The 24,398-nt window shown below is 39.9% G+C and overlaps 3 protein-coding genes across 3 annotated transcripts; all 3 read right to left on the reverse strand.

Moving 5' to 3' along the window:
- Window positions 1-3,846: 3,846 nt before the first annotated feature.
- On the reverse strand, window positions 3,847-4,988 carry LOC125018078 (trace amine-associated receptor 13c-like). The gene is made up of 2 exons (XM_047601723.1): window positions 4,828-4,988; window positions 3,847-4,663 (listed from the first exon to the last, which is right to left on the reverse strand). The coding sequence occupies exons 1-2, from the start codon at window positions 4,986-4,988 to the stop codon at window positions 3,847-3,849; spliced, it is 978 nt and encodes a 325-aa protein (XP_047457679.1).
- A 5,096-nt stretch (window positions 4,989-10,084) lies between these two features.
- Window positions 10,085-11,226, reverse strand: LOC125018076 (trace amine-associated receptor 13c-like). Its single transcript, XM_047601721.1, has 2 exons — window positions 11,066-11,226; window positions 10,085-10,901 (listed from the first exon to the last, which is right to left on the reverse strand). Exons 1-2 carry the CDS (start codon window positions 11,224-11,226, stop codon window positions 10,085-10,087), a joined length of 978 nt encoding a protein of 325 aa, XP_047457677.1.
- Window positions 11,227-22,284: 11,058 nt separating this feature from the next.
- LOC125018083 (trace amine-associated receptor 13c-like) lies at window positions 22,285-23,426 on the reverse strand. Its single transcript, XM_047601727.1, has 2 exons — window positions 23,266-23,426; window positions 22,285-23,101 (listed from the first exon to the last, which is right to left on the reverse strand). Exons 1-2 carry the CDS (start codon window positions 23,424-23,426, stop codon window positions 22,285-22,287), a joined length of 978 nt encoding a protein of 325 aa, XP_047457683.1.
- Window positions 23,427-24,398: the final 972 nt, after the last annotated feature.

Genomic DNA, 24,398 nt, shown 5'->3' on the forward strand with positions numbered 1-24,398 from the left:
ACTGGACTGCCACAATACCCACACTATGGAAAACCGCTACTATAATCCCAGTACCAAAAAAACCCAGACCCACAGAACACAATCACTACCGCCCCATAGCCTTAACATTCATAGTAATGAAATGCCTGGAAAGACTGCTGCTGAACATTATTCTTCCGCTTGACACCCCACACCTGGACCCCCTCCAATTTGCCTACAAGGCAACGAGGGGCACAGAGGATGCTGTGGCCTGCCTGCTGCATCTCCTCCTCTAGCACCTGCACTCTTCTGGCAATTTCGCCAGGATCCTTTTCGTGGATTTCAGGTCTGCCTTTGACTCCCTACAGGAACACCTACTGACCCAGAAGCTACACCATCTCAACCCCTATCTGATTTACCTCATTCACAACTTCCTGACCGATAGACTACAAGCAGTAAGGGTGGGCTCAACCACATCCCCTGTACTCACCATCAACACTGGAGTCCCCCAGGGGTGTGTGTTGAGCCCATTCCTGTACAGTCTTTACACCAATGACTGCCTCACCCACCTCGTTATATCTCAAATACTCTGACGACCCAGCCATTGTTGCACTTCTCTCAGACAACCAATCCACTCTGGACTATCACAGCACAGTCACTCACTTGACCAGGTGGTTCACAGACAACCATCTCCAAATTGATGTCAATAACACCACCTCACCACAACACCCTACCATCATAAACACCCTAACAGTTGAGATAGTGAACACATTCAGATACTTGGGAATAACTCTGGACAGTAAACTCGCCTTTGATCAGAATACCACGGTCATTCAAAAAAGGAGCCAACAAAGACTGTCAGCCATTCGCAAACTCAAAGGACTTCACGTTGCAGCTCACCTTCTGTTGTTACTCTATCAAAGCATCATGCAATCCATCCTTCTGTACGGTTCCACATGTTTCTTCACCACACTTTTTGTCAGCAACTGGGCCAAACTCATACGCATTACAAACACAGCTGCTAAAATTATCGGTCTCCCCACACCCAACTTCACAGACCTAAACAGAAAATCCATCATCCTAGCAAACAACATAGCACAAGACATCACCCACCCACTGCACCAATATTTCACCCCACTACCCTCAGGGTGCGGGTACAGAACCCTCAAGTTCAGGAAGGCCTGCCTAGGGAAAAGTCTGATCCCTGCAGCAATAGCTAATTCGAAAAGCAGGCCACGCTGATCTGTCTGCCCACTACGCCACTGTTGTTGTTTTCGTTGTTGTTGGTTGTTGCTGTTGCTGTTGCTGTGGCTGTTGTTGTTGTTGTTGTTAGGTTTTTATTGTATAGTCAGACCAATAAAATCAATCAATCAATCAATATTCAGAAGAGAGTATATTGCCTATAGCCCCCTTCACATCGAAACGAAAAATTTATAGCCATACGGCACACTTTTTTATCAATCATAGCAGTGCAATGGCAAGACCGCAAGATTCGTGGGCTGCTCTGCATCCGAGGACAAGAGGTGATTCAGTCGTACATATCAGGCACTGTGCCGGACACAGTGATTTATTTGAGCATCGCCAGCATATTGTTCTGGCATGCTTAAATGTGTAATGATGACTTTGTCAATGTGATGACGTTTGAGAGGGAGGAAAAAACAGGCACAAAGCTCTCACAGTAGGAGGTCAGACCGGGGACTGCTGGTGCATTAGCCCTCCGATAGACTGGCCAACGTACATTGCGTCTCACCCAGTCAGAGCTGGGATAGGGCTACAGCCCCCCCCCCCCCCTTGACCCTCCAGAGGACAATGAAAATATGAATGAATAATTTACCTGGTGCTCAACCTGTCCTACATTGTGCACTGTGGAAAGGGGATAGGATAAATTATTGCTGTACATGTTGTCGTGGAAAAATTCAACAAGTTTGAGTTGTTGTTCTGACTCTGTAATCACTTTTGTTGGTATATTTGCAAATATTCCAGGGTAGAAGCCAATGGACAAACATCAATGGTTTTGCACAAGAAAAAGGAAGCATGTAATTATCACAATGCATTGGTTTTATATAGCACTTTTCCATTAGATGTTGAAAGTGCATTATTCATTTGCTCGCACAGTCACACTCTGGTGGTGATAAACTACATCAGTGGTCACAGTTGCCCTGGGGTAGACTGACGGAAATGTCGCTGCCAATCTGCACCAACAGCTCCTCTGACCACCACCAAACAACATTCACTTGGAATCATACACCAGTGGAGTCCACACTGGGAGCAAGGTGAGTTAAGTTTCACAGCAGACATAGTAGGAATAGGGTGGAATCCATGTCAAATGTTCAGTTACTGGATGCTCTGTCTCCTGAGTTACTGCCGCCCAAAACTTGAATGAAATGGAAGGAACGGAATGGAAATATCAGCGGTTTGCTCCTAGGAAGTTCTGTTCAGGGGCCCACTTTAACATAAACATTCTGTGAACTTAAGAGGACTTGAAGGTCACATAAGCATATACAGACAGCATATATAAGAGAAATAAAAACAAAAATGTAATTTTCCATTACAATGTCAGACAGCGGCTCCTACTGACAGACGTCAACAACAAGTCATATTATTATTATTGTTATGAGAAAAAATCACCTAAGCCTTAAGGTGTGGCTTTCATAAAGGGCAAATAAGAGGAGAAGTTGAAGAGTTACCAGTGTTAGTATGTTATATTTTCTAACATTAAAGAATTTGTTTTACTTTTCATTTGTACAAGTGGAAATAAAGAAATTAAGAAAACTTATTAAGCTAGGTAATTAAGCTTCAGCAAAACCCAAAATGTAGTGAAGGATTCATTGTACTCCAACAACAAACGTTGCCATCAGGCAGATGATACAGTTCCATGAAAACCACAAACAACAGACTGAAAACATAAATAGCTTCAGTCTGATATCGTATAGTTGTATTAAATGCTGATGAAAGAAAAGAATTCCTTCATTTTCCTCAAGGGTTTGTCTGACAACTATAGAATATAGACACCTGTATGTATTTCTTTGTCATGTCTAAGCATTAAATTTTATTTGATTATGTTTAACTTGAACATTGATTTCTGTAGTACATGGTCCCTTCTTTTCTTCCATGAAATCCCTCGACTCCAAGATCATGATCTCAGTTGTAAAATATGCAGTTGGTCAAAGATCCACAATGAGAAATGTGTCTTTCACGTTTATTGTTTCCCTGACTGGTGTTGTTCAGTGGTTGTGACTGTCAGGTTAAAGTGTACCCACACTTGTCAGTGCATTAAGAGATGGTCTGTGTTGAGATACATGGAAGTGTTCACACCTAACTGTGAGGTTTGACCGTGCAGAAGACTGGTAACTTAAAACCTATCCACACCTTCAGTTAACTAACAAGTAACCCATCATCTACAGATATCTACTATTGAGTTCTACTGTCCCAAAATACTCCACTAATAGCTGCACAAGAAAGAGTGGAGAGGGCTGTATTGACAAACATGTGGAATAGTATCTGCAGTAAGTGCAAGATGTCGACACCTTTTATTTTGTTAGAACTCAAATGATTAAAGATACTGTACATTACAAATCACTATTTAATTTCCACATGTCTCAGTTCTCTGAAAAGAACACTAAATTTTGATTGATTTGATTCATGTGTCCTCGGAGGGTAGAGACGGAAACTCTAGAAAGTTCTTCCATTGTATGTATACAGTAGAAATAAAATATAAAATTTGAGTCATAGTTTCAAGATATTTATTATTCACTACCTACATTTGAAGTACATTTCATTCACAATATATGACAATAAGAGAGAGAGAGAGAGGCATATATCAAAATGTAATAACGTTATAGATTTTCCTGTTCCTCCAGCTGCAAAGTACAGTGGCAAAGAGTCTCTTTACAAGACGTTGGTATTACAGGAGCTAGACTTCAATATCTGAAGTGTCACAATAACCTTTATACATTTTCTAAACCAGGGATAGAAAAAGGCGTAGATGATTGGGTTTAGACAGGAGTTAAAATAGAACAGACAAAATACAAGGACTAAGGATGAAGGATTGATCAAAGCCTCCTGGCCTGTGAGTAAAACACAGAATAGTGGACAGAGACATGTTAGAAACACAAGTACAACAACCCCAAGAGTCCTGGCTGCTTTCAGTTCAGACTTCTTAGCTGTTACTTTCCCTGAACGTTGCAGAGAAAGAGCTGTAATATTAGAGCGCATGGCACGAGCCTGAGACACAGCCACCACAAATACTCTCAGATATAGAACTATGATGACACTTATGGGCAGAATGAAAGTCAACATGAGATCTACAAATTGTTTGGTAAAATCAAAATCAATCACACACTCTCCGATGCAGGAATTAAACCTGCCTAGTTGTTTCAGACTCTCCTTCATCAACAAACCTGCATAAAAGAGAGAACAGATCCAACACAGAGAGACACAGATCTGAACTCTCCTCTGAGTGACTTTGGTGGGATAATGTAAAGGATAACAAATGGCAGCATAGCGATCAACAGATATGAGCACCATGGTTCCTACTGAGGAAGATGTAATGACTAAGTCTAAAGCTGAATAAAGGACACACACCAGGTCACCAAAATACCAGCATCCTTCTATGAGTGTGATCTGAAAGATCACAAGGAGGACCACGAAGAAATCTGAGACAGCTAGAGAGAGGAGGAGGAGGTTGGTGGGAGTGTGGAGCTGCCTGGAGAAGGAAGAAAGAAACACACTTCTTATTATTGCTGGTAGTGATTACTATCTAAACAGATAACCCACATCAGATCATTAAGCATTCAAGAATATTTCTATTGAAGCTACTTCCACAGTCATATCTGTCCAGTTTGATAAAGAGATGAAATAAGTGTCTACTTGAAGTGGGAGATGGAGATAATGACGAGCAGGTTGAGAGCTGCAGTCAGTAGAGAGATGGAGGACAGGATAATGTGAATACACACAGTGTCAAAGTGAGAACGCTTTAGCTTCCTGCAGGAGGTGTTGAGCTGTGGAAAACAGAGTTCATCTCCCTCCATTGTCAGAGAGAGGAGGAGAGAGCTGCTGAGCTCTGGCAGCCTCCTGGCCTCAATTCAGAGTCTTATTGTTTATGGAGCTCTTCTGACCCTCCTCTAAGATTCTTGGAGGACCAATGTCCCTCCTCCGTTGTTGTGTAGATGTTATCCACAAGGGCTTTAAGATCACTGTTGATCAACATTTCTCATCAACTTTACAATGAATTGAATAATCAAGTAATAACATGTTAACTAATGAAATTTTTCTGTTTACTTCCTGACTAACTTCTGGTCACAGTGAAGGTGAAAGGTCAAGCTAAGCTGAAAATTGGTACAACTCATTTTGTTTTCTTTCAGGTGTTAATTCAAATCTTAGTTGGTCAAAATATCTAGCACTGAGCTGACAAACTTAAAATGTTTGCTCGTCATGATACTAAGTCACGTTACGCTAAAGTAATTTGACTTTCATTAAATCTGTCAGCAGCATCAACATGTTTTGCCATCTTCAATGTTAATTAATGTCATGTTAAATCCTATTCAGATGTGGTAAAGTGTTGGCAACTTTAAAAATATGTGTCATAAGTTAAAGAATGGTGCTTGTAAAATTAATCACATGGCGTTGATCATAACTAGCACCATTAGACTGTTCATCACTTGTTCTGGGTGTGTCTTTTCTGCAGTGTGAAAGGGTCGCCACAGCATTACTTCCCTGGTCAAATTATCTTGGAATTTAGTTGCTCGGCTCCGCCTGCTGTGTGAAATGCGTCCCACTAAATTACCCGATGACACTGATGTACCTGCCTATCACATTCTAATTTTGTCACTAGGTCACTGTGGAAGCTCCGGGGCTGCGAGAGCTCCTTACTCAGATCTCAAAACGGAGCAAAGTTTTGTACCACTCCCATAAGATCAGTCTTCCTGTTGATCTGCCCGAGACTGATCTCTGAAGGGCAGAAATTTGTTTTGTATTGACCAAATTCAATGTGTGACTGAACGCTGGGAAGTTGTTGTCATTTTGCCTGGACGACCTTTGTTACATCTCAAGGGTATAACTAACTTCGTTTTTACCAACAAATTCCTCCAAACTCTCTCTTCCTGGGGCTACCCGATCTTGTGTCGCTCCCCAACCTGGAACCCAGCAGCGGTGTGTCGACACTTCTGTAACAGAAACTTGTTTTCCAGAAAGCACAACTTCCCAATGTTCAGACACATTTTGAATATTGTACATCAGTGAGTTACGGTAATTCAAATACCACAAGCTATTTTTGTGCGCAGATTGATGTTCAAGGAGACCAGAGGGTGTGTTCCAACTATAGGGGATCACACTCCTCAGCCTTCCTGGGAAAGTCTACGCCAGGGTGCCAAGGATAGTTGAACCTCAGATTGAGGAGGAACAATGCGGTTTTCATCCCGGGCATGGAACCATGAACCAGCTCTTAACCCTTGCTAGGGTGCTGGAGGGGAAATGGGAGTTTGCCCAACCAGTCCACATGAGTTTTGTGTATGAACTAAGTGCTGAGTCTGGCATCTTTACCCCATATACACAATGTTAATATCATAGGTGTTATTTGTCAGCTTTAGGTAAATTAGTGCAAATGAGGTGTTGTGGATATAAGACTATTATAAACAAATATGAGGCACAATGAAATGAGAGCCTGGACAGTAAAGACAAAAGGAATGCATTTAGTTCACTTTATTTTCATTTAAGCCAACACACATAATCAGAATGATTATCAATGTTCTGAGCACATTACACAAACACATGAAACACGTGAAACAGGCCACAAAAGTGGCACGGCATGGTCCTAGAGATGTGGCCCTTAAAAGTGCCTTTGGGTTGGTGAGGTGATTCAGGGTCAGAGGTCAGGAGATGGTTTGACAGCAACTACAAGAAGAACAGAGGCAAATCTTTAGTGCTCTAGCTGGGTTTGTTTTTATGCAGAAAGGTTTGATTGAAAACACATAAGGAGATCACGTTTTTTTGTTTAAAGCAGCCTAATGAGACATTGTGTTACCGCATATCATACAGGCAGCGCAGATTACCCGTAGATGGCTTAAACTAGCTACACGAACGTTACCAGACACGGCTAGTTTTAATTCACAAATTAGATCGTTTTCATATTCTTGCGTTTAATGATTGAAACCATTCGAAATCATTGCTTTAATATGTAAACCATGCGCTTCATGTAAGCAAAGTAAAGTATTAGCTCACAAAACACTAGCAGGACCGAGAGACAACCTACTTGTCCTGGAGAGGACTCAGCGGAGAAAGAACAGAAAACCCGCAGTCAATGTTTTACGACAGTGGGAGGAGCTGAAGAGGGAGGTGGGTGGGGTCAGAGGTCAGGGGCTATGGACTAAAGAATGACATTTCTACAATAATAATAATATAAATAAAAACGATATTAAAATAATATCTGACGGCATTCAATAAATGCGGACATTTCTAGCGATCCTGTATAAAGAAGCGGTTAAATGCCAACCCGGTGTCACGGTGGATGTGAAACTATCACGAAAATTAATCTATTGTTTGGTGCCTGCCGATTTTTCTCAAATTTTAATGCCGCTCGAAACGAATTTCAAACTGATGTATTTCAATTGGAAGTTATTTCGTGAGGACGACTGTCAATGTGACACTGCGCAATGAAGAGGTTTGATTTTATTTCATTTAGACTAGATTTACAATGGTCTTATTTCGGTTTTTAATGTTACGTCAATTTTGCTGCAGGATTCGGCACTTTGAGATTCGAAAAAAAATAATGGTTATTTGTTATATCGGTCTCTTATACATCGCTAGATGTAGATCGCTAGAAATGTCCGCCTTTATTGAATGCCGTCAGATATTATTTTAATATCGTTTTTATTTATATTATTATTATTGTAGAAATGTAATTCCTTAGTCCATGACCCCTGACCTCAGACCCCACCCACCCACCTCCGTCCCCAGCTCCTCCCACTGTCGTAAAGCATTGACTGTATGTACTAATCGTAAAGCGGCTTTTCTTTCCTTTCTCCGCTGAGTCCTCTCCGGGACAGGTAGGTTGTCTCTCTGTCCTGCTAGTGTTTTGTGAGCTAATGTCTTACTTTGCTTACATGAAGCACATCGTTTATATATTAATGCAATGATTTCGAATGGTTTCAATCATTAAACGCAAGAATATGAAAACGATCTAACTTGTGAGGGAAAACTAGCCGTGTCTGGTAACTTTCGTGTAGCTAGCTTAAGCCACCTACGGGTAATCTGCGCTGCCTGCATGATATGCGGTAACACAATGTCTCATTAGGCTGCTTTAAACAAAAAAACGTGATCTCCTTATGTGTTTTCAATCAAACCTTTCTGCATAAAAACAAACCCAGCTAGAGCACTAAAGATTTGCCTCTGTTCTTCTTGTAGTTGCTGTCAAACCATCTCCTGACCTCTGACCCTGAATCACCTCACCAACCCAAAGGCACTTTTAAGAGACACATCTCTAGGACCATGCCGTGCCACTTTTGTGGCCTGTTTCATGTGTTTCATGTGTTTGTGTAATGTGCTCAGAACATTGATAATCATTCTGATTATGTGTGTTGGTTTAAATGAAAATAAAGTGAACTAAACGCATTCCTTTTGTCTTTACTGTCCAGGCTCTCATTTCATTGTGCCTCATATTTGTTTATAATAGTCTTATATCCACAACACCTCATTTGCACTAATTTACCTGAAGCTGACAAATAACACCTTTGATATTAACATTGTGCATATGGGGTAAAGATGCCAGACTCAGGACTTAGTTCATTGCACCTTTTAATTACTCATAGTAACTTATATCTGTTAATAATAGTATCATATTCTTGTCACTTTACTTAGCGCTGACAAATAGCACTTATGATATTGCATAGCTGTTTATAACTGTGTGCTGTAGGGAGATGTATACATTATTATAACTTTATTACATATACTTATAACTACAGATATAAAGCACTATAGGTGAAGTCAAAACTCATTATGCATCACTATACACATTTAGCAAAGCAAAGTAGTTATGATGCATCATAAAATGAACAAGTGACTAGGCAGATATTGACATATTTATAATGCACTATTCAGATTAAAATTATAATCATTCATAACCAGTTGTCATAGTGCATCATGAAGTTGGTTATAACGACTTGTGAATATGTATAGATGGTAATAATGACCATTATAATGCTTTATAGACACCTTATAAAACATTATGAGTGCATTTATAGGGCATTATAAATACAACCTTCATAGAAAGTGTTACCAGCTTTTCTATATATTTTTTTGGTATTTTTATATTCTATTTTTCAGTCCATCCATATGTGCAGTTTGTGCACTATTTGTGATGTTGAATGTTGAATGTCTGCTGCTGTTAACGAAATTTTCCCCACTGTGGGATGAATAAAGCCATGTAGCACCCTAAAATGCAATGATTTCCTGAAAATGTAATAACGCCTGAAACTGTAATAAAATTTGCACTTAATTCAAATAACCTAATAACTTAACCAATCATGTAATAAAATATCCTGACTGATATTGTGATAATATTTTTCCGATAATGTAATACCTTATTACATTATTGGGAATTTATTACATTTTCAGGAGTTTTTTTTTTTCTTTTCAAAACTGATGATGTAACATTTGATAGTAATATTGTAACAGATTAATCGTCAGAGACATAAGTATTCTGCATTACTGACAGAGCCCAATAAAACTATCACAGGAAATGTGTGAATGTGGAATGAATTTAAGTCAACAATAATGTCACATGTTATTCTTTGTAATACTTTATTATTAGTGAAGGCTGGTAAGCAAGTAAATCAAAGCAAAATGTTTATGATATTTATCATTCGACAGACCTGTGAATATTGCTGTTTAAATAGCTTCTTAATTTATGGCAGAACAGGCATATTACAAATGTAAAAAAATGCAATGAATAGAAGAGGGTTATATAGACTGTCTCATACAGTCACTACTCTTACATGTGTCTTTATCATTGTCCTGCTTTAACCATTTAATTAATCCACAGCATTTCTCTGCAGTGTTTTACTTCAAGCTGTTTATTTGCCTTGAAGGTCAAATTTCCATCAGTTCAAAAAAGGCCCTCCACAGTTCTACTTTACAGGACGTTGGCATTACGGGAACCAGGAGTCAGTATTTGAAGTGTCACAATAACTTTCATAGATTTTCTAAACCAGGGATAGAAAAAGGCGTAGATGATTGGGTTTAGACAGGAGTTAAAATAGAACAGACAAACTACAAAGATAAAGGACAAAGGATTGATCAAAATGTCTTGGCTTGTCAATAAAACACAGAAATATGGACAGAAACATGTTAGAAACACAAGTACAACAACCCCAAGAGTCCTGGCTGCTTTCAGTTCAGACTTCTTAGCTGTTACTTTCCCTGAACGCTGCAGAGTAAGAGCTGTAATATTAGAGCGCATGGCACGAGCATGAGACACAGCCACCACAAATACTCTCAGATACAGAACTATGATGACACTTATGGGCAGAAAGAACGACAAAATGAGATCTACAAATTGTTTGGTAAAATCAAAATCAATCAAGCACTCTCCAGTGCAGGAATTAAATCTGCCTGGTTGTTTCAGACTCTCCTTAATCATCAGTAATACATAGAAGAGAGAACAGATCCAACACAGAGAGACACAGATCTGAACTCTCCTCTGAGTGACTTTGGTGGGATAATGTAAAGGATAACAAATGGCAGCATAGCGGTCAACAGATATGAGCACCATGGTTCCTACTGAGGAAGACGGAATGACTATGGCCAGAACAGAATAAATGACACACACCAGGTCACTGAAATACCAGCATCCTTCTATGAGCGTGATCTGAAAGATCATGAGGAGGCCCACGAAAAAATCTGAGACAGCTAGAGAGAGGAGGAGGAGGTTGGTGGGAGTGTGGAGCTGCCTGGAGAAGGAAGAAAGAAACACACTTCTAATTATTGCTGGTAGTGATTATTATCTAAACAGATAACCCACATCAGATCATTAAGCATTCAAGAACATTTCTATTGAAGCTACTTCCACAGTCATATCTGTCCAGTTTGATAAAGAGATGAAAGAAGTGTCTACTTGAAGTGGGAGATGGAGATGATGACGAGCAGGTTGAGAGCTGCAGTCAGTAGAGAGATGGAGGACATTATACTGAGAAGACACACAGTGTCAAAGTGAGAACGCTTTAGCTTCCTGCAGGAGGTGTTGAGCTGTGGAAAACAGAGTTCATCTCCCTCCATTGTCAGAGAGAGGAGGAGAGAGCTGCTGAGCTCTGGCAGCCTCCTGGCCTCAATTCAGAGTCTTATTGTTTATGGGGCTCTTCTGACCCTCCTCTAAGAGTCTTGGAGGACCAATGTCCCTTGTGTACATGTTGTTTATCATTTGTCATCAACTCTACAATGCATCCTCCAGTAATAACATCAACCAATCAGATTGTTCTGTTTACTTCCTGACTGACTGCAGGCTGGTCACAGTGAAGGTGAAAGGTCAAGCTCAGCTGAAAATTGGTAAAACTCATTTTGTTTTCTTTCAGGTGTTAATTCAAAATTTGGTTGGTCAAAACATCTTGAATTAAGCTAACTAGCTTAAAATGTTTGCTATTTGTGATACCAAATCACATTATGCTAAAGTTGTTTGACTTTCATCAAATCTGTCAGCAGTGTCAATATGTGTTGCCAGCTGCAATGCTAATTCATGTCACGTTAAATCCTGTTCTAATATGCTAAAGTGTCAGCGATTTTGAACTTATTTGCGTCATGGGTTTATGAATGATGGTTTTAAAATCAATGGTGTTCTATGCTGCAAGCTACGTTAAATGCCCTTTATGGCTAGTTATTTGTGTTTTGCCTATGTTGTCCATTCCAAAGCTGCAAACCAAACACCCACTCACATTTTCCACCATCTGTCCGTACATCCTTCAGTTTCAGGCTGGTATGTTTCTGACAGAAAGAACAAAGATGAACTGATATAATGGGACAGGAAAACAGAGGCCAATTAATAATCAGGGGCAGCAGTTGGATGTGACAGTGCCCCTCCCTCTAGGGGTGGAACCTGAAGGCCCAGGTAAGGCAGGACAGTGGCAGAGGACGTCACGGATGATGGCATCAGCTTGAGGATCCAAGATGTCTCAAGCTGTCTCCTTCAAGACTGTAGCCGTCCTATTCAACAGGGTATTGAAGGTTGTAGCCAAAAGTCGTTTAACCATGAACACAACGCTGTTATCGGAGAAGCGTGGTGGAGGCACATCAAAGGCTGGGTGAATTTTCATCTACTAGGCAAGCTTCAGCCTCACAGAGAGTGGATTAACTACCTCAGAGAAAAGAAAAGAGCAACAGCAGGGAGCCAACTCATGAGAGTTCATCCTTGATGTATAGCCATACTCTCTGACAAAGTTGGTAAGTGGGGTCAGGGGTACACCAGTGGTCAGCACTTGAAGTATATTACTTCCTGCATTTTTGGCGAGCACCTGATGAGCTTGTCTCCTGATGTGCTGACACAACCAAAGCAAACCAAAGGCAGTGCAGTGGGTGCACCTACTTCCTTTTCCAGGTCAGGGAGGTGGTTGGGAGTCATAGAAACAGTGAAAGGGGTAACGACCAGTAGCCGAGCATGCGAGTGTATTATTGCCATGCATCACACCTCCCTTACCCATTCCAACTGGTAGGCATCCCTGAGAGTAAGCTTGGAAAAAGATCTTAGCCTCTTTTCAAATGCAGGTGCGGAAGGGAATCCAGCACATCACCAACTATAGGATCTGTTTTGTTCTGTTTTGTTTTCCACTTTGGGGTGTGCATATCCATGTGTAAAAAATAATACAATAAACCTCCGAGCTGCTGAAGGTGACGCCTCACTTTCAGATGAACTAAATCACTTATTTGCCTGCTCTGAAGTAAAGTCATCTGAGGCAGTTGTACCACGCTTCATGACCAGTAACAACCACCACTTCAAAATGTCTCCAAAACCCCTGCTGTCAACCAGCCCATGTTTGTAGCACTGGAAGGTAATTGCACAGCAAGGTCTACAGAAACCGGCCAAAGACAAACGACAGACAGATTGATAAAAGATAAAATATAACAACAATGAAAACATGCATCCATTAAATAAACAATGTAACTTACGTTTCTCTGGACGCATACTGAACCAAAGGCAGACTAACTGATACAAAGGAGCAACACAACTTCTTCTGTTGGTGTCAGATCTGTTCAGCCTGCCAGATATGTTCGGCACTAGGATCTGATGCTTCTGGATGACGTCACTTCCCGTCAAATGCATGATCGTGAAAATTCGGCCATGTTCGTATTCATTTGGCTCGGCCTGCGACATCACAATAAAGTTTTTATTTACAATTTTTAACAACACCAGTATAATTTATTTTTCACAATATATTTGGAAGAGATAACTCAATAAAGGTTTTATTTATATTTTTTATTTTTGCACAAAGCACAAAAGATACGATGACAAATACACGTTCAAGGTTTATTTTTTCATTCTCAAAAATAAAAAAATGACACAACAGATGACGTGGTCTTCTCCCTCATTCTCAAAAAGTAACAATCGACACAAAATTACACATATACTTATAAATAATTTATCTGAATTTTCATGAGATCAATACTGTAACCTTGTGTATGTGCAACCATAACTAAACTAATGCACTGTTTGGAATATATACATCTGTGGGCATTTTTATTCATGTTGATCCTCATTTTAACCTCGATCGTGTACTAGTCTATACTGTAACAAATTTGAGGAAAAACAAAACAACAAATAAATTAAATATAAATATCAACGTCAAAGCTCAAATTTGTCTGGTACTACATTGTTTATGTGATAACATTAAAATGATCCAAACTGTAAATTTGTGAAATGTAAAACCGCTGCGTATTCGTGTTGTCTAACCGTGAGCCGATCTCGCAGGCTGAGCCGAATGAATACGAACATGGTCAAATTTTCACGACCATCTATTTGACACGCCACCGGTGAGCGCCGGATCCTATGGCCAAACATATCTGTCACATAGACGCCTCGTTGACTGGGTTGGCCCGCTCTTGTGACGTAACTGCGTGTCCACCATATTGGAGGCGGCAAAGCTGCACTGTGGAGTAGTACAAATAGTATTTTAAAGCATATTTTAACAGTGAATATTACGTTAATGCCTCGGCTTATTTAATGCACACATACACACTAAAGTTAATGGGAAACAGGTACCATAAACAATGTATTTAAACTTCTTAGTTTAGTACAATAACTTTATTGATCCCAGACATCAGTAATTCATGTTTCATCAGCTGTAAAGTAGTGCAAAAAATAGTGTATGTAATATATGAATAACAATAAATGTAGATTAACCCCCCTCCGTACATCCATTTTTTTATTTATTTTTTGGCCATTTGGAGGCAATGGCAGTTCCTTTTCAACTATGGATATGTTAACTGAGTTGTTATTAGGGTTGCCACCTTTCAGAAATGAAAAAAGGGACAACTACCATGGGCCTGAGGGAGAAAGCAATTACTCACATTTCCCAGTTTGGGATATATAAAGCATCTATCTATCTATCTATCTATCTATCTATCTATCTATCTATCTATCTATCTATCTATCTATCTATCTATCTATCTATCTATCTATCTATCTATCTATCTGTCTGTCTGTCTGTCTGTCTGTCTGTCTGTCTGTCTGTCTGTCTGTCTTAAAGCTTGAAATGCAGAACACATTCTTTATTGTACAACATTGTTGCATACAATGTGCTGTTAATTAACCTACGTAAAGCCTTAAATTCAACTTTTTCCAAGCAACAAGGTGGTCAATAATCTGATTATTTAATTCACTTCTACTTTTGAATTGCATGAAACACTGATTCCCCTCTTTTCCTCAATGAAATCCCTTGACTCTAAGATCATAATCTCAGTTGTAAAATATGCAGTTGACGAAAGATCCACAATAAGATATGTGTCTTTGAGGTTTATTGCTTCTCTGACTGGTGTTAGAGTGTTCAGTGGTTGTGACTGACTGTCAGCTTAAAGCATACTCACACTTGTCAGTGTTTTAAGAGATGCTCTGTGTTAAGGTTCATAGAGGTGTTCATACTTAACTCTGAAGTTTGACGGTGCAGATGATTGGTCAATTAAAACCTATCCACACCTTTAGTTAAGTAACAAGTAATCCAACATCTAGAGATACTGAACCCTACTGTCTCAAAATACTGCACTCTTTCTTGTGCAACTATTAGTGGAGAGGGCTGTACATTTGAAAATTGTGGAATAGTATCTTATTTTGTTAGAACTGAAATGATTAAAGTGCTTTATGTATTCTGTGTGTCTCAGTGTTCTGAAAACAACATTAACATTTGATTGATTTGCTTTGATTATGTGTCTGTTTGAATGGCTGTTTGTCTCTGTGTTAGCCCTGTGATAGACTGGAGACCTGTCCAGGGTTTACCCCACTTCTTGCCCAGTGACAGCTGGGATAGACTCCAGCAACCCTAATGAAAATGAGTGGTAGTAGAAGAGAAGATGAGATGAGATGAGATTATTCATCAGTCACCTACATTTAAAGTACATCTCACGCAAAGAGTCTCTTTACAGTATGTTGGCATTAGAGGAGCCAGACTTCAGTATTTGAAGTGTCACAATAACTTTTATACATTTTCTAAACCAGGGATAGAAAAAGGCGTAGATAATAGGATTTAGAAAGGAGTTAAAATAGAACAGACACAGTACAAAGACTAAGGATGAAGGATTGATTAAAGCCTCCTGATCTGTGAGTAAAACACAGAATACTGGACTGAGACATGTTAGAAACACAAGTACAACAACCCCAAGAGTCCTGGCTGCTTTCAGTTCAGACTTCTTGGCTGTTACTTTCCCTGAACGCTGCAGAGTAAGAGCTGTAATATTAGAGCGCATGGCACGAGCCTGTGACACAGCCACCACAAATACTCTCAGATACAGAACGATGATGACACTTATGGGCAGAAAGAAAATCAACATGAGATCTACAAATTGTTTGATAATGTCAAAATCAATCACACACTCTCCAATGCAGGAATTCAACCTGCCTGGTTGTTTCAGACTCTCGTTCAACAACACACCTGCATAGAAGAGAGAACAGATCCAACACAGAGAGACACAGATCTGAACTCTCCTCTGAGTGACTTTGGTGGGATAATGTAAAGGATAAGAAATGGCAGCATAGTGATCAACAGATATGAGCACCATGGTTCCTACTGAGGAAGACGGAATGACTGTCTCCAAAAGTAAATAAAGGACACAGGTCATGTCATCAAAATACCAGCATCCTTCTGTGAGCGTAATTTGAAAGAACAGGAGGAGGCCAAACAGATAACCCACATCAGATCATTAAGCATTCAAGAACATTTCTATTGAAGCTACTTTCACAGTCATATCTGTCCAGTTTGATAAAGAGATGAAATAAGTGTCTACTTGAAGTGGGAGATGGAGATGATGACGAGCAGGTTGAGAGCTGCAGTCAGTAGAGAGATGGAGGACAGGATAATGTGATTGCACACAATGTCAACGTGAGAACGCTTTAGCTTCCTGCAGGAAGTGTTTAGCTGTGGAAAACAGAGTTCATCTCCCTCCATTGTCGGAGAGAGGAGGAGAGAGCTGCTGAGCTCTGGCAGCCTCCTGGCCTCAATTCAGAGTCTTATTGTTTATGGAGCTCTTCTGACCCTCCTCTAAGATTCTTGGAGGACCAATGTCCCTCCTCCATTGTTGTGTACATGTTACCCACATGGGCTTTAAGGATACTGTTCATGATTTGTCATCAACTTTGGAATGTACTAAATCTGCCACTAAAAACATATTAATAAATCAGACCTTTGTTTGACCTGTTTTTGTATCGAGTTAAATGTCCATGTCGTGGGAATCAGAGGACCCTCCTTAACAGGTTTTACCCAGTTTCACCACCGTGGGGAGAGTGAGCCTCACAGACAGTGTATCAACCACCTAGAGAAAGGAAATGGACCAACAAAGCAGGGAACCAACTTGCAAGAGTCCACACGGCACAGTGGAACATGCTTGATGCTTGACAGCCATTCACTCTGTAAAGTTGATAGAAGTGCCTTAATTCTGAAAGTGACCAGGGTGCACCTACTTCCTTCTCCAGATCTGAGAAAAGAGGTGGTTGGTAGCCACAGAAACAGTGAAAGAGGTACAACCAGTAGTGGAGTATGACAGTATGAGTCTATAATGTTTATACATCACCGATTCTAAGTGAAGTCAACTGAGGCAGGTATGCCAACAACAACTTCCACTTCACAGGCAGTGTGCTGCTGCAGATAAGACGGCGCTATCCCTCAGGTGGTTCTTCTACCCGCTCTGTTTACCTTCTTCTTCTACGACCGGATGCTCAGTAGCACTTAGTCCTGTTGTGATGAGGTGCTTTAAGAAACTGATCCGGAGTCACATTATGTCATTCACCCCCTCTTACCTTTTTCTCCACCAGTTTGTATACAGGCCCAACCGGTCTACTGAGGACACCCTGGCCACAGTCTTCTTTGCTGCACTGCACGGACGTAATTTGGGGGTGGGGGGGACAGGGGACATGTCCCCTGCACTTTTTCAAAAGGCCGTTTTGGTCCCCTGCAGTTTTTACCGTCCAAAAACAATGTTACGCTATGGGTCCCCCCCACTTCTGAAATCAAAATTTTGTCCTTGCTGCACTTTACCACTGCAGCAGGGGAGCTGACACAAAGATCTTTATCATGAGGCCTGGAATTTTGCCATTTTATGGGCAAGGCCACTTGGCCTTTTGTGTTGTCAATTTTTTGAGGGCACAAATGCCAAAAGCCAGGATACCAAGGCCATAAAATGAAATAATGATTTTTAGTTCACGTCTTTAATGAATTTAATTTAAGGACTAATGACACTTCTGAGGAATATTGGAGTCTCAGTTGAAACTATCAAGCAGGTAAAGAAACATCTCCTACACTATTATGGCTGAAGATAAGAAAATATTGAACATATCTAACCTTAACCACCCATCACTCACTGCAAAAAAACTTACATTTTTTAAGCCTATATCCTCAATAATTTTTGTTCAGTTGACACCGAATGTGCATGGATGTTACTACTGTGATTGAAAAGTATTGACACATGATCAGCTGGGTAGAAACAGCCAACAGCAAATTACAATCAAAAAATATCAGGCCTAATATTTACATGTATGTATTTCGAATGAATATGAAATTTGCATCCATTTGCATTACATAATTTTACATAAACTTCATGTGATGCATATTAGCAAAAAACTAATGTGATTTATTTAATAGCAATAAACCCAAAGTGTTTTAAATATAGAACAACCAGATTTATGTATTTATAAGAAAAAAACTATCTTTATGGAGTGTACATGATAAACTGATTCTCTGAATTTCCCAATACCAGTAACAAAACAGTGCTAACTGCATAGATTAAACAAGTGTCTATGAACAGCCAGCACATATCATGTATCATATTAGGGCAAGGAACAAGCAGTATTAACATCCATAACCATAACCTTACACTTAAACAGGGTCCCTACAGCTCAAGGCAAGGTAAATTTTAAACTTCAAGACTTTTTAACACTACTTGAAATGAAATTTAAGACCAATGACACAATCAACACAAATGGAAAATTTAATTTGAACATAAAATATGTTTTTTTGGTCCAGTGAAAAGTTGTGTGTTGTGTTGAACTCTGTTATCCTATGGCACACATGGCAAACTCAAGGCCGACTGTATTGCATTATCTATCAGAACTGATCTTATCACTCCTCAACCCTAACCCTAACAATTGGTGTTCCGCAGGGATCTGTGTTAGGTTCAATCTTATTCAACATGTACATTAATGATCTCCCAACTGTTTGTGTTACATGTGACTTCACAATGACGACACTGATTGTTGATCATGGGAACACAGCAGAACATGAACGTCGTTATTTCAAAATTTCACCTCAATCTACTGAAGTCTACTGGTATCCATTTGACAAAGGTCCAAGTCTGATGCAAGTGGAGTTTATTGTTAAAGATACAAACTTGAGTATGTTTCAGGAAGCCATGTGGGTAAAGACTGGCACTATGCTGCTGTGTGTCACATGTTCAGTGAATATTCTGCCACTATTGTTTTGGTTCTCACACTCATATATAAACACTTAGCAGGTGCTTTTGCCTGTCTTGTCACTTGTTTGATTTGATTTAGTGTCTCAAAGTGTCCCAAACTTTGCTTGGTTTTTGCTTTGCTTTGTGAAAGTGTGACATAGGTGCATTTAATAACTTTGTGCCAAGAAAGAAAGAAAGAAACTTATCCAACCCTTATGAAATATGGCTTTTTTCTCTACAGTTGCTGTTAAATTGACTGATGCTCTGTTAAATATTACATACTGGCTAAATCAGAGCTGTTTGCAGCTGAATCTATATTAAACTGTACGTATTTTTCAAAAAATAACAACCTTAGCATGAACCGAGTGTCCCCTCAGTCACGATTGGAAATGAGATTGCTGGCCAATAAGATGGATGAGCTAACAGTGTTAGCCAGGAGTCAGACAGAGTATCTGAAGTGTAGTTTAGTGATCTTTACACCAGGACATTCCTGATGACAATGTTTCCATCAACAGCTTCCAGACTGTTTGGGCCGACAGGGATTGCACCGGGAGTGGTTAGCGGAAGGAGGGGGGCTTGCCGTTCTAGTGAACAACAAATGGTGCAATCCTAGTCATATTACCATCGAGAGCGCATCTGCAGCCAGGACACTGGACTGTTTGCTGTTGGTCTCCGTCCATATTATCTGCCATGGTAGTTTTCTCATGTTGTGATGGTGACTGTGTACGTTCCTCCTTCTGCAAACTCAGCGTCGGCGTGTGACGTCATCCACTCCATAGCCCGGTTGCAGAGTCAGCATTACCATCTCAGGTGACTTCAACCACGTCACCACGGCAAAAACATTACCCAACTGTCAGGCCGAGACTCGAAGCAGGACTCAGATGCAGAGATATTGAATAACAAAAAGACTTTTATTGAATTCACCGGAGAACTCAGACAGAGTGACAAACAAATGGCTATAAAAACCTAGACACTAACTCTGAATACTGAGAACAAAAAACTCTCCAGGAGGAGGAAAAAAACTCTAATCAAAAGAAACAAATCGAGAAACACAAAACGCTCTGAATGGAGGAAAACCGAAGGACTATGAATCTAAACTATGGAAAGAATTAACAAACAAAAAAAATCACTCTTCGAGAGGTATAAACAGCTTACTTGGGCAACTACTATGGCTGTGGACATGGAACAAGGCTCTGGTGCAGGACAAGGATGATGACACTCTGGTACAAGACAAGGGGAACACAGACTACTTAAACACATGGAGGGAAATAGGGGACAGGTGGAAACACTTAGGACAATCAGACTGAGACACATGAGGAAGGGCAAGTGACCTGAAACGAGAGGAGAATTACTTTTCAAAATAAAACAGGAAATGACAGGACAAAACAAACCCAAGACAAGACACCCTCACCACGGTGTGACACCAACTTTACGTATGTGAACTGTCCCACCAGAGAGGAGAGGACACTGGACCTGATGTATACTAATGTTAAGATGCTCCTTTCCTCTGCTGACCCTGTTAGAAGACAGCTGGGGAAACTCTAGCAAGGCTGTGGGCCCTGATGGATTCAGCTCCCCACCCCCCCCAGCTCTGTGGAGTCCTTCAGCATGTCTTCAACCAGCCCCAACTTGGAGTTGAGGATGCCATCATCTTCCTGCTCAACCGTGTCTACTAGACATGCTAAGCATGCTGAGAATTAACACTAGTGTCTGTTTCGCTGTCTATTTTAAAATCAACACCACCCCCCTGGATGTGCAGCATTATTGGCCAAGAATCTGCAGGTCAAAAATGGGGGACGTGAAAAGATTACTAAGGTTACTAATGTATGTATGTCAACTTTTCATTTTCATTTGTACAAGCTAGAGACTAGCTAAGTTGAAATAAAGCAAGGTTGCCTAATGGTGCTACTGTAGATACTGTACTTATTGTGTCATGATTGTGTCAGATTCAAATGCATCTCCAAAGTTTTATTCATGTTGTTTTATTAAATGGCTTGAATATTTCCTGTATTTGTATGTTTGAATGCTGTTTTATTATGTGTCCACTAATGTTTCTATCCATTGTTGTATTCATCTCTTATTTTTCAATTAAGTGTCCTTGGGTGACTTGAAATTCGCTTTCTAAATAAAATGTATTATTATTATTATTATTATTATTATTATTATTATTATTATTATTATTATTATTGCTCTGCGACAGACTGGTGACCTGTCCAGGGTGTACCCCGCCTCTCGCCTGATGACAGCTGGAATAGGCTCTAGCAACCCCCGTGACTGTAGTGAGGATAAGAGGTAGTACAAGATGAGATGAGATTATTATTATTATTGTTGTTATTGTTGTTGCTGTTGTTTAGAGTTAAATTTTATTTGATCATGTTTAACTTGAACATTGAATGGACTGCATTTATTTCTGTAGTACATGGTCCAATGACCAAAAAAAAAAAAAAAACTTAACTTACTGAGGCTTATTTACAGCTTTGCTGCACAAAATCTAGCTACAAACGGCATTACCAGCAAGAGATTACTCCACTAATAGTTGCATTGGTAAATTAAAACCTACCCACACCTGCAGTTAACTAACAAGTAATCCATAATCTATAGATATCTACTACCGAGTCCTTCTGTCCCAAAATACTCCACTAATAGTTGCACAAAAAAGCAGAGAAGAGAGGACTGTATTGACAGAAATATGGAATAGTATCTGCAGTAAATGCAAAATGTCAACACATCTTACTTCATTAAAACAGAAATGATTAAAGTTACAGTACATCACAAATACTTTTGATATTCCATATGTCTCTGCTCCCTGAAAACAGCACTAAGATTTGATTGATCTGATATGTTAATGAGTCTTTCATTTTAGTAGGCATAAGATACACTTTATTACATTATGAGTCGTAGTTTTGAGATATTTATTATCATCAGTGACCTACATTTAAAGTACATTTCATTCACTTGACAATAAGAGAAAGAAGAGGGTCATATATCAAGAAATAAAAAGCACTTTTGCTACATAATTCTCCATAGATTTGCCTGGTTTCACTTTTCACAAAGGTTCAGTGACTAACTGTGACATTGGGCCTCTACTGTGCTCCTGATCATCTGTTCCACAGAATACATTTGTAATATGATGGTTTAAAGTATTTATTTATTTATTTATTTTTAGCTGGACGTCAAGGTGACATCTCCACCAGCACACTAGAGTATGTTGGCATTAGAGGAGCGAGACTGCAGTATTTGAAGTGTCATGATAACTTTTATACATTTTCTAAACCAGGGATAGAAAAAGGCGTAGATGATTGGGTTTAGACAGGAGTTAAAATAGAACAGAGAAACTACAAAGATAGAGGATGCATAACTAATCAAATTCTCCTGTCCTGTGAGTGAAACACAGAAATATGGACAGAAACATGCTAGAAACACAAGTACAACAACCCCAAGAGTCCTGGCTGCTTTCAGTTCAGACTTCTTAGCTGTTACTTTCCCTGAACGCTGCAGAGTAAGAGCTGTAATATTAGAGCGCATGGCACGAGCATGAGACACAGCCACCACAAATACTCTCAGATACAGAACTATGATGACACTTATGGGCAGAATAAAAGTCAACATGAGATCTACAAATTGTTTGGTAAAATCAAAATCAATCACACACTCTCCGATGCAGGAATTCAACCTGGCTGATTGTTTCAGACTCTCCTTCATCATCAGAGCGGCATAAAAGAGAGAACAGATCCAACACAGAGAGACACAGATCTGAACTCTCCTCTGAGTGACTTTAGTGGGATAATGTAAAGGATAACAAATGGCAGCATAGCGGTCAACAGATATGAGCACCATGGTCCCTACTGAGGAAGACGTAATGACTATGTCTAAAACTGAATAAATGACACACACCACGTCACCAAAATACCAGCATCCATCTATGAGCGTGATCTGAAAGAACATGAGGAGGCCCACGAAGAAATCTGAGACAGCTAGAGAGAGGAGGAGGAGGTTGGTGGGAGTGTGGAGCTGCCTGGAGAAGGAAGAAAGAAACACACTTCTTATTATTGCTGGTAGTGATTATTATCTAAACAGATAACCCACATCAGATCATTAAGCATTCAAGAACAATTCTATTGAAGCTACTTCCACAGTCATATCAGTCCAGTTTGATAAAGAGATGAAATAAGTGTCTACTTGAAGTGGGAGATGGAGATGATGACGAGCAGGTTGAGAGCTGCAGTCAGTAGAGAGATGGAGGACAGGATAATGTGAGTACACACAGTGTCAAAGTGAGAACGCTTTAGCTTCCTGCAGGAGGTGTTGAGCTGTGGAAAACAGAGTTCATCTCCCTCCATTGTCAGAGAGAGAAGGAGAGAGCTGCTGAGCTCTGGCAGCCTCCTGGCCTCAATTCAGAGTCTTATTGTTTATGGAGCTCTTCTGACCCTCCTCTAAGATTCTTGGAGGACCAATGTCCTCCACACAAGGGCTTTAAGGATACTGTTCATGATTTATCATCAACTATGCAATATAGAGATTAACCAATGACTACAGCTGTAGGGCAAGTTATATATCAAAATATGCCCCCCCAACACAAAGGTAAGTTACAAAATTTCCCAGAGGGAATTTTCTAGTCTTGTATTATTGGAGGATTTTGAGAACCATTTTCAAAGACCTTTAATTAATCTGATCTGTTCAACAGCTTCCCCAAAAACATACTGTCACATTTATGCTGTGATTTTAAACTGGCGTAAATTCTTCTTCGCTGCAGAGTTCAGACGCATCAACAGTGAAATGACCATGGAAATTGTAGAAGTGTTTCTATGCTTAGACTTCAGATAATTTGAACACAGTTTCTTTTACTCGTGCTTCATAAAACATAAACGCTCACACACTTCTTCTATGCTCCTCAACCTTCCCAACACACCTGAAAGGCGCCACCTATGGACCATATGTGCTATTGCACTAAACATCTGTACAACCCCCTTTTAGCTTGTAAACCTCTTTTCTTTACTTTTAAGATTGAACTGTTCCAAAATAAAATAATTCCAAAGTGATAGTTACTTCAATCTAAATCAGGTTCCTAATTCCTAATTCCTAATTCCTAACTGCACATTTTCAACTCACATTCAGTAACATTAGTACCCAACATATCACACTCTGTTTCAGGAGCAACAAACTGTAAGGTCCATACATTTTTTCAAAAGCCAGAGGAAGCTCTCTGGTCAATTAGAATGTTCACACATCCAGTCTATCTGGAGGGCGGGAAGCTCTTCCCCACCTGGTCACAGTTTTATCTGAATCTTTCTGCCTTGTGTCAGTTAATTTTT

This window comes from Mugil cephalus, chromosome 12, assembly GCF_022458985.1.
Source record: "Mugil cephalus isolate CIBA_MC_2020 chromosome 12, CIBA_Mcephalus_1.1, whole genome shotgun sequence".
NCBI lineage: Eukaryota > Metazoa > Chordata > Actinopteri > Mugiliformes > Mugilidae > Mugil > Mugil cephalus.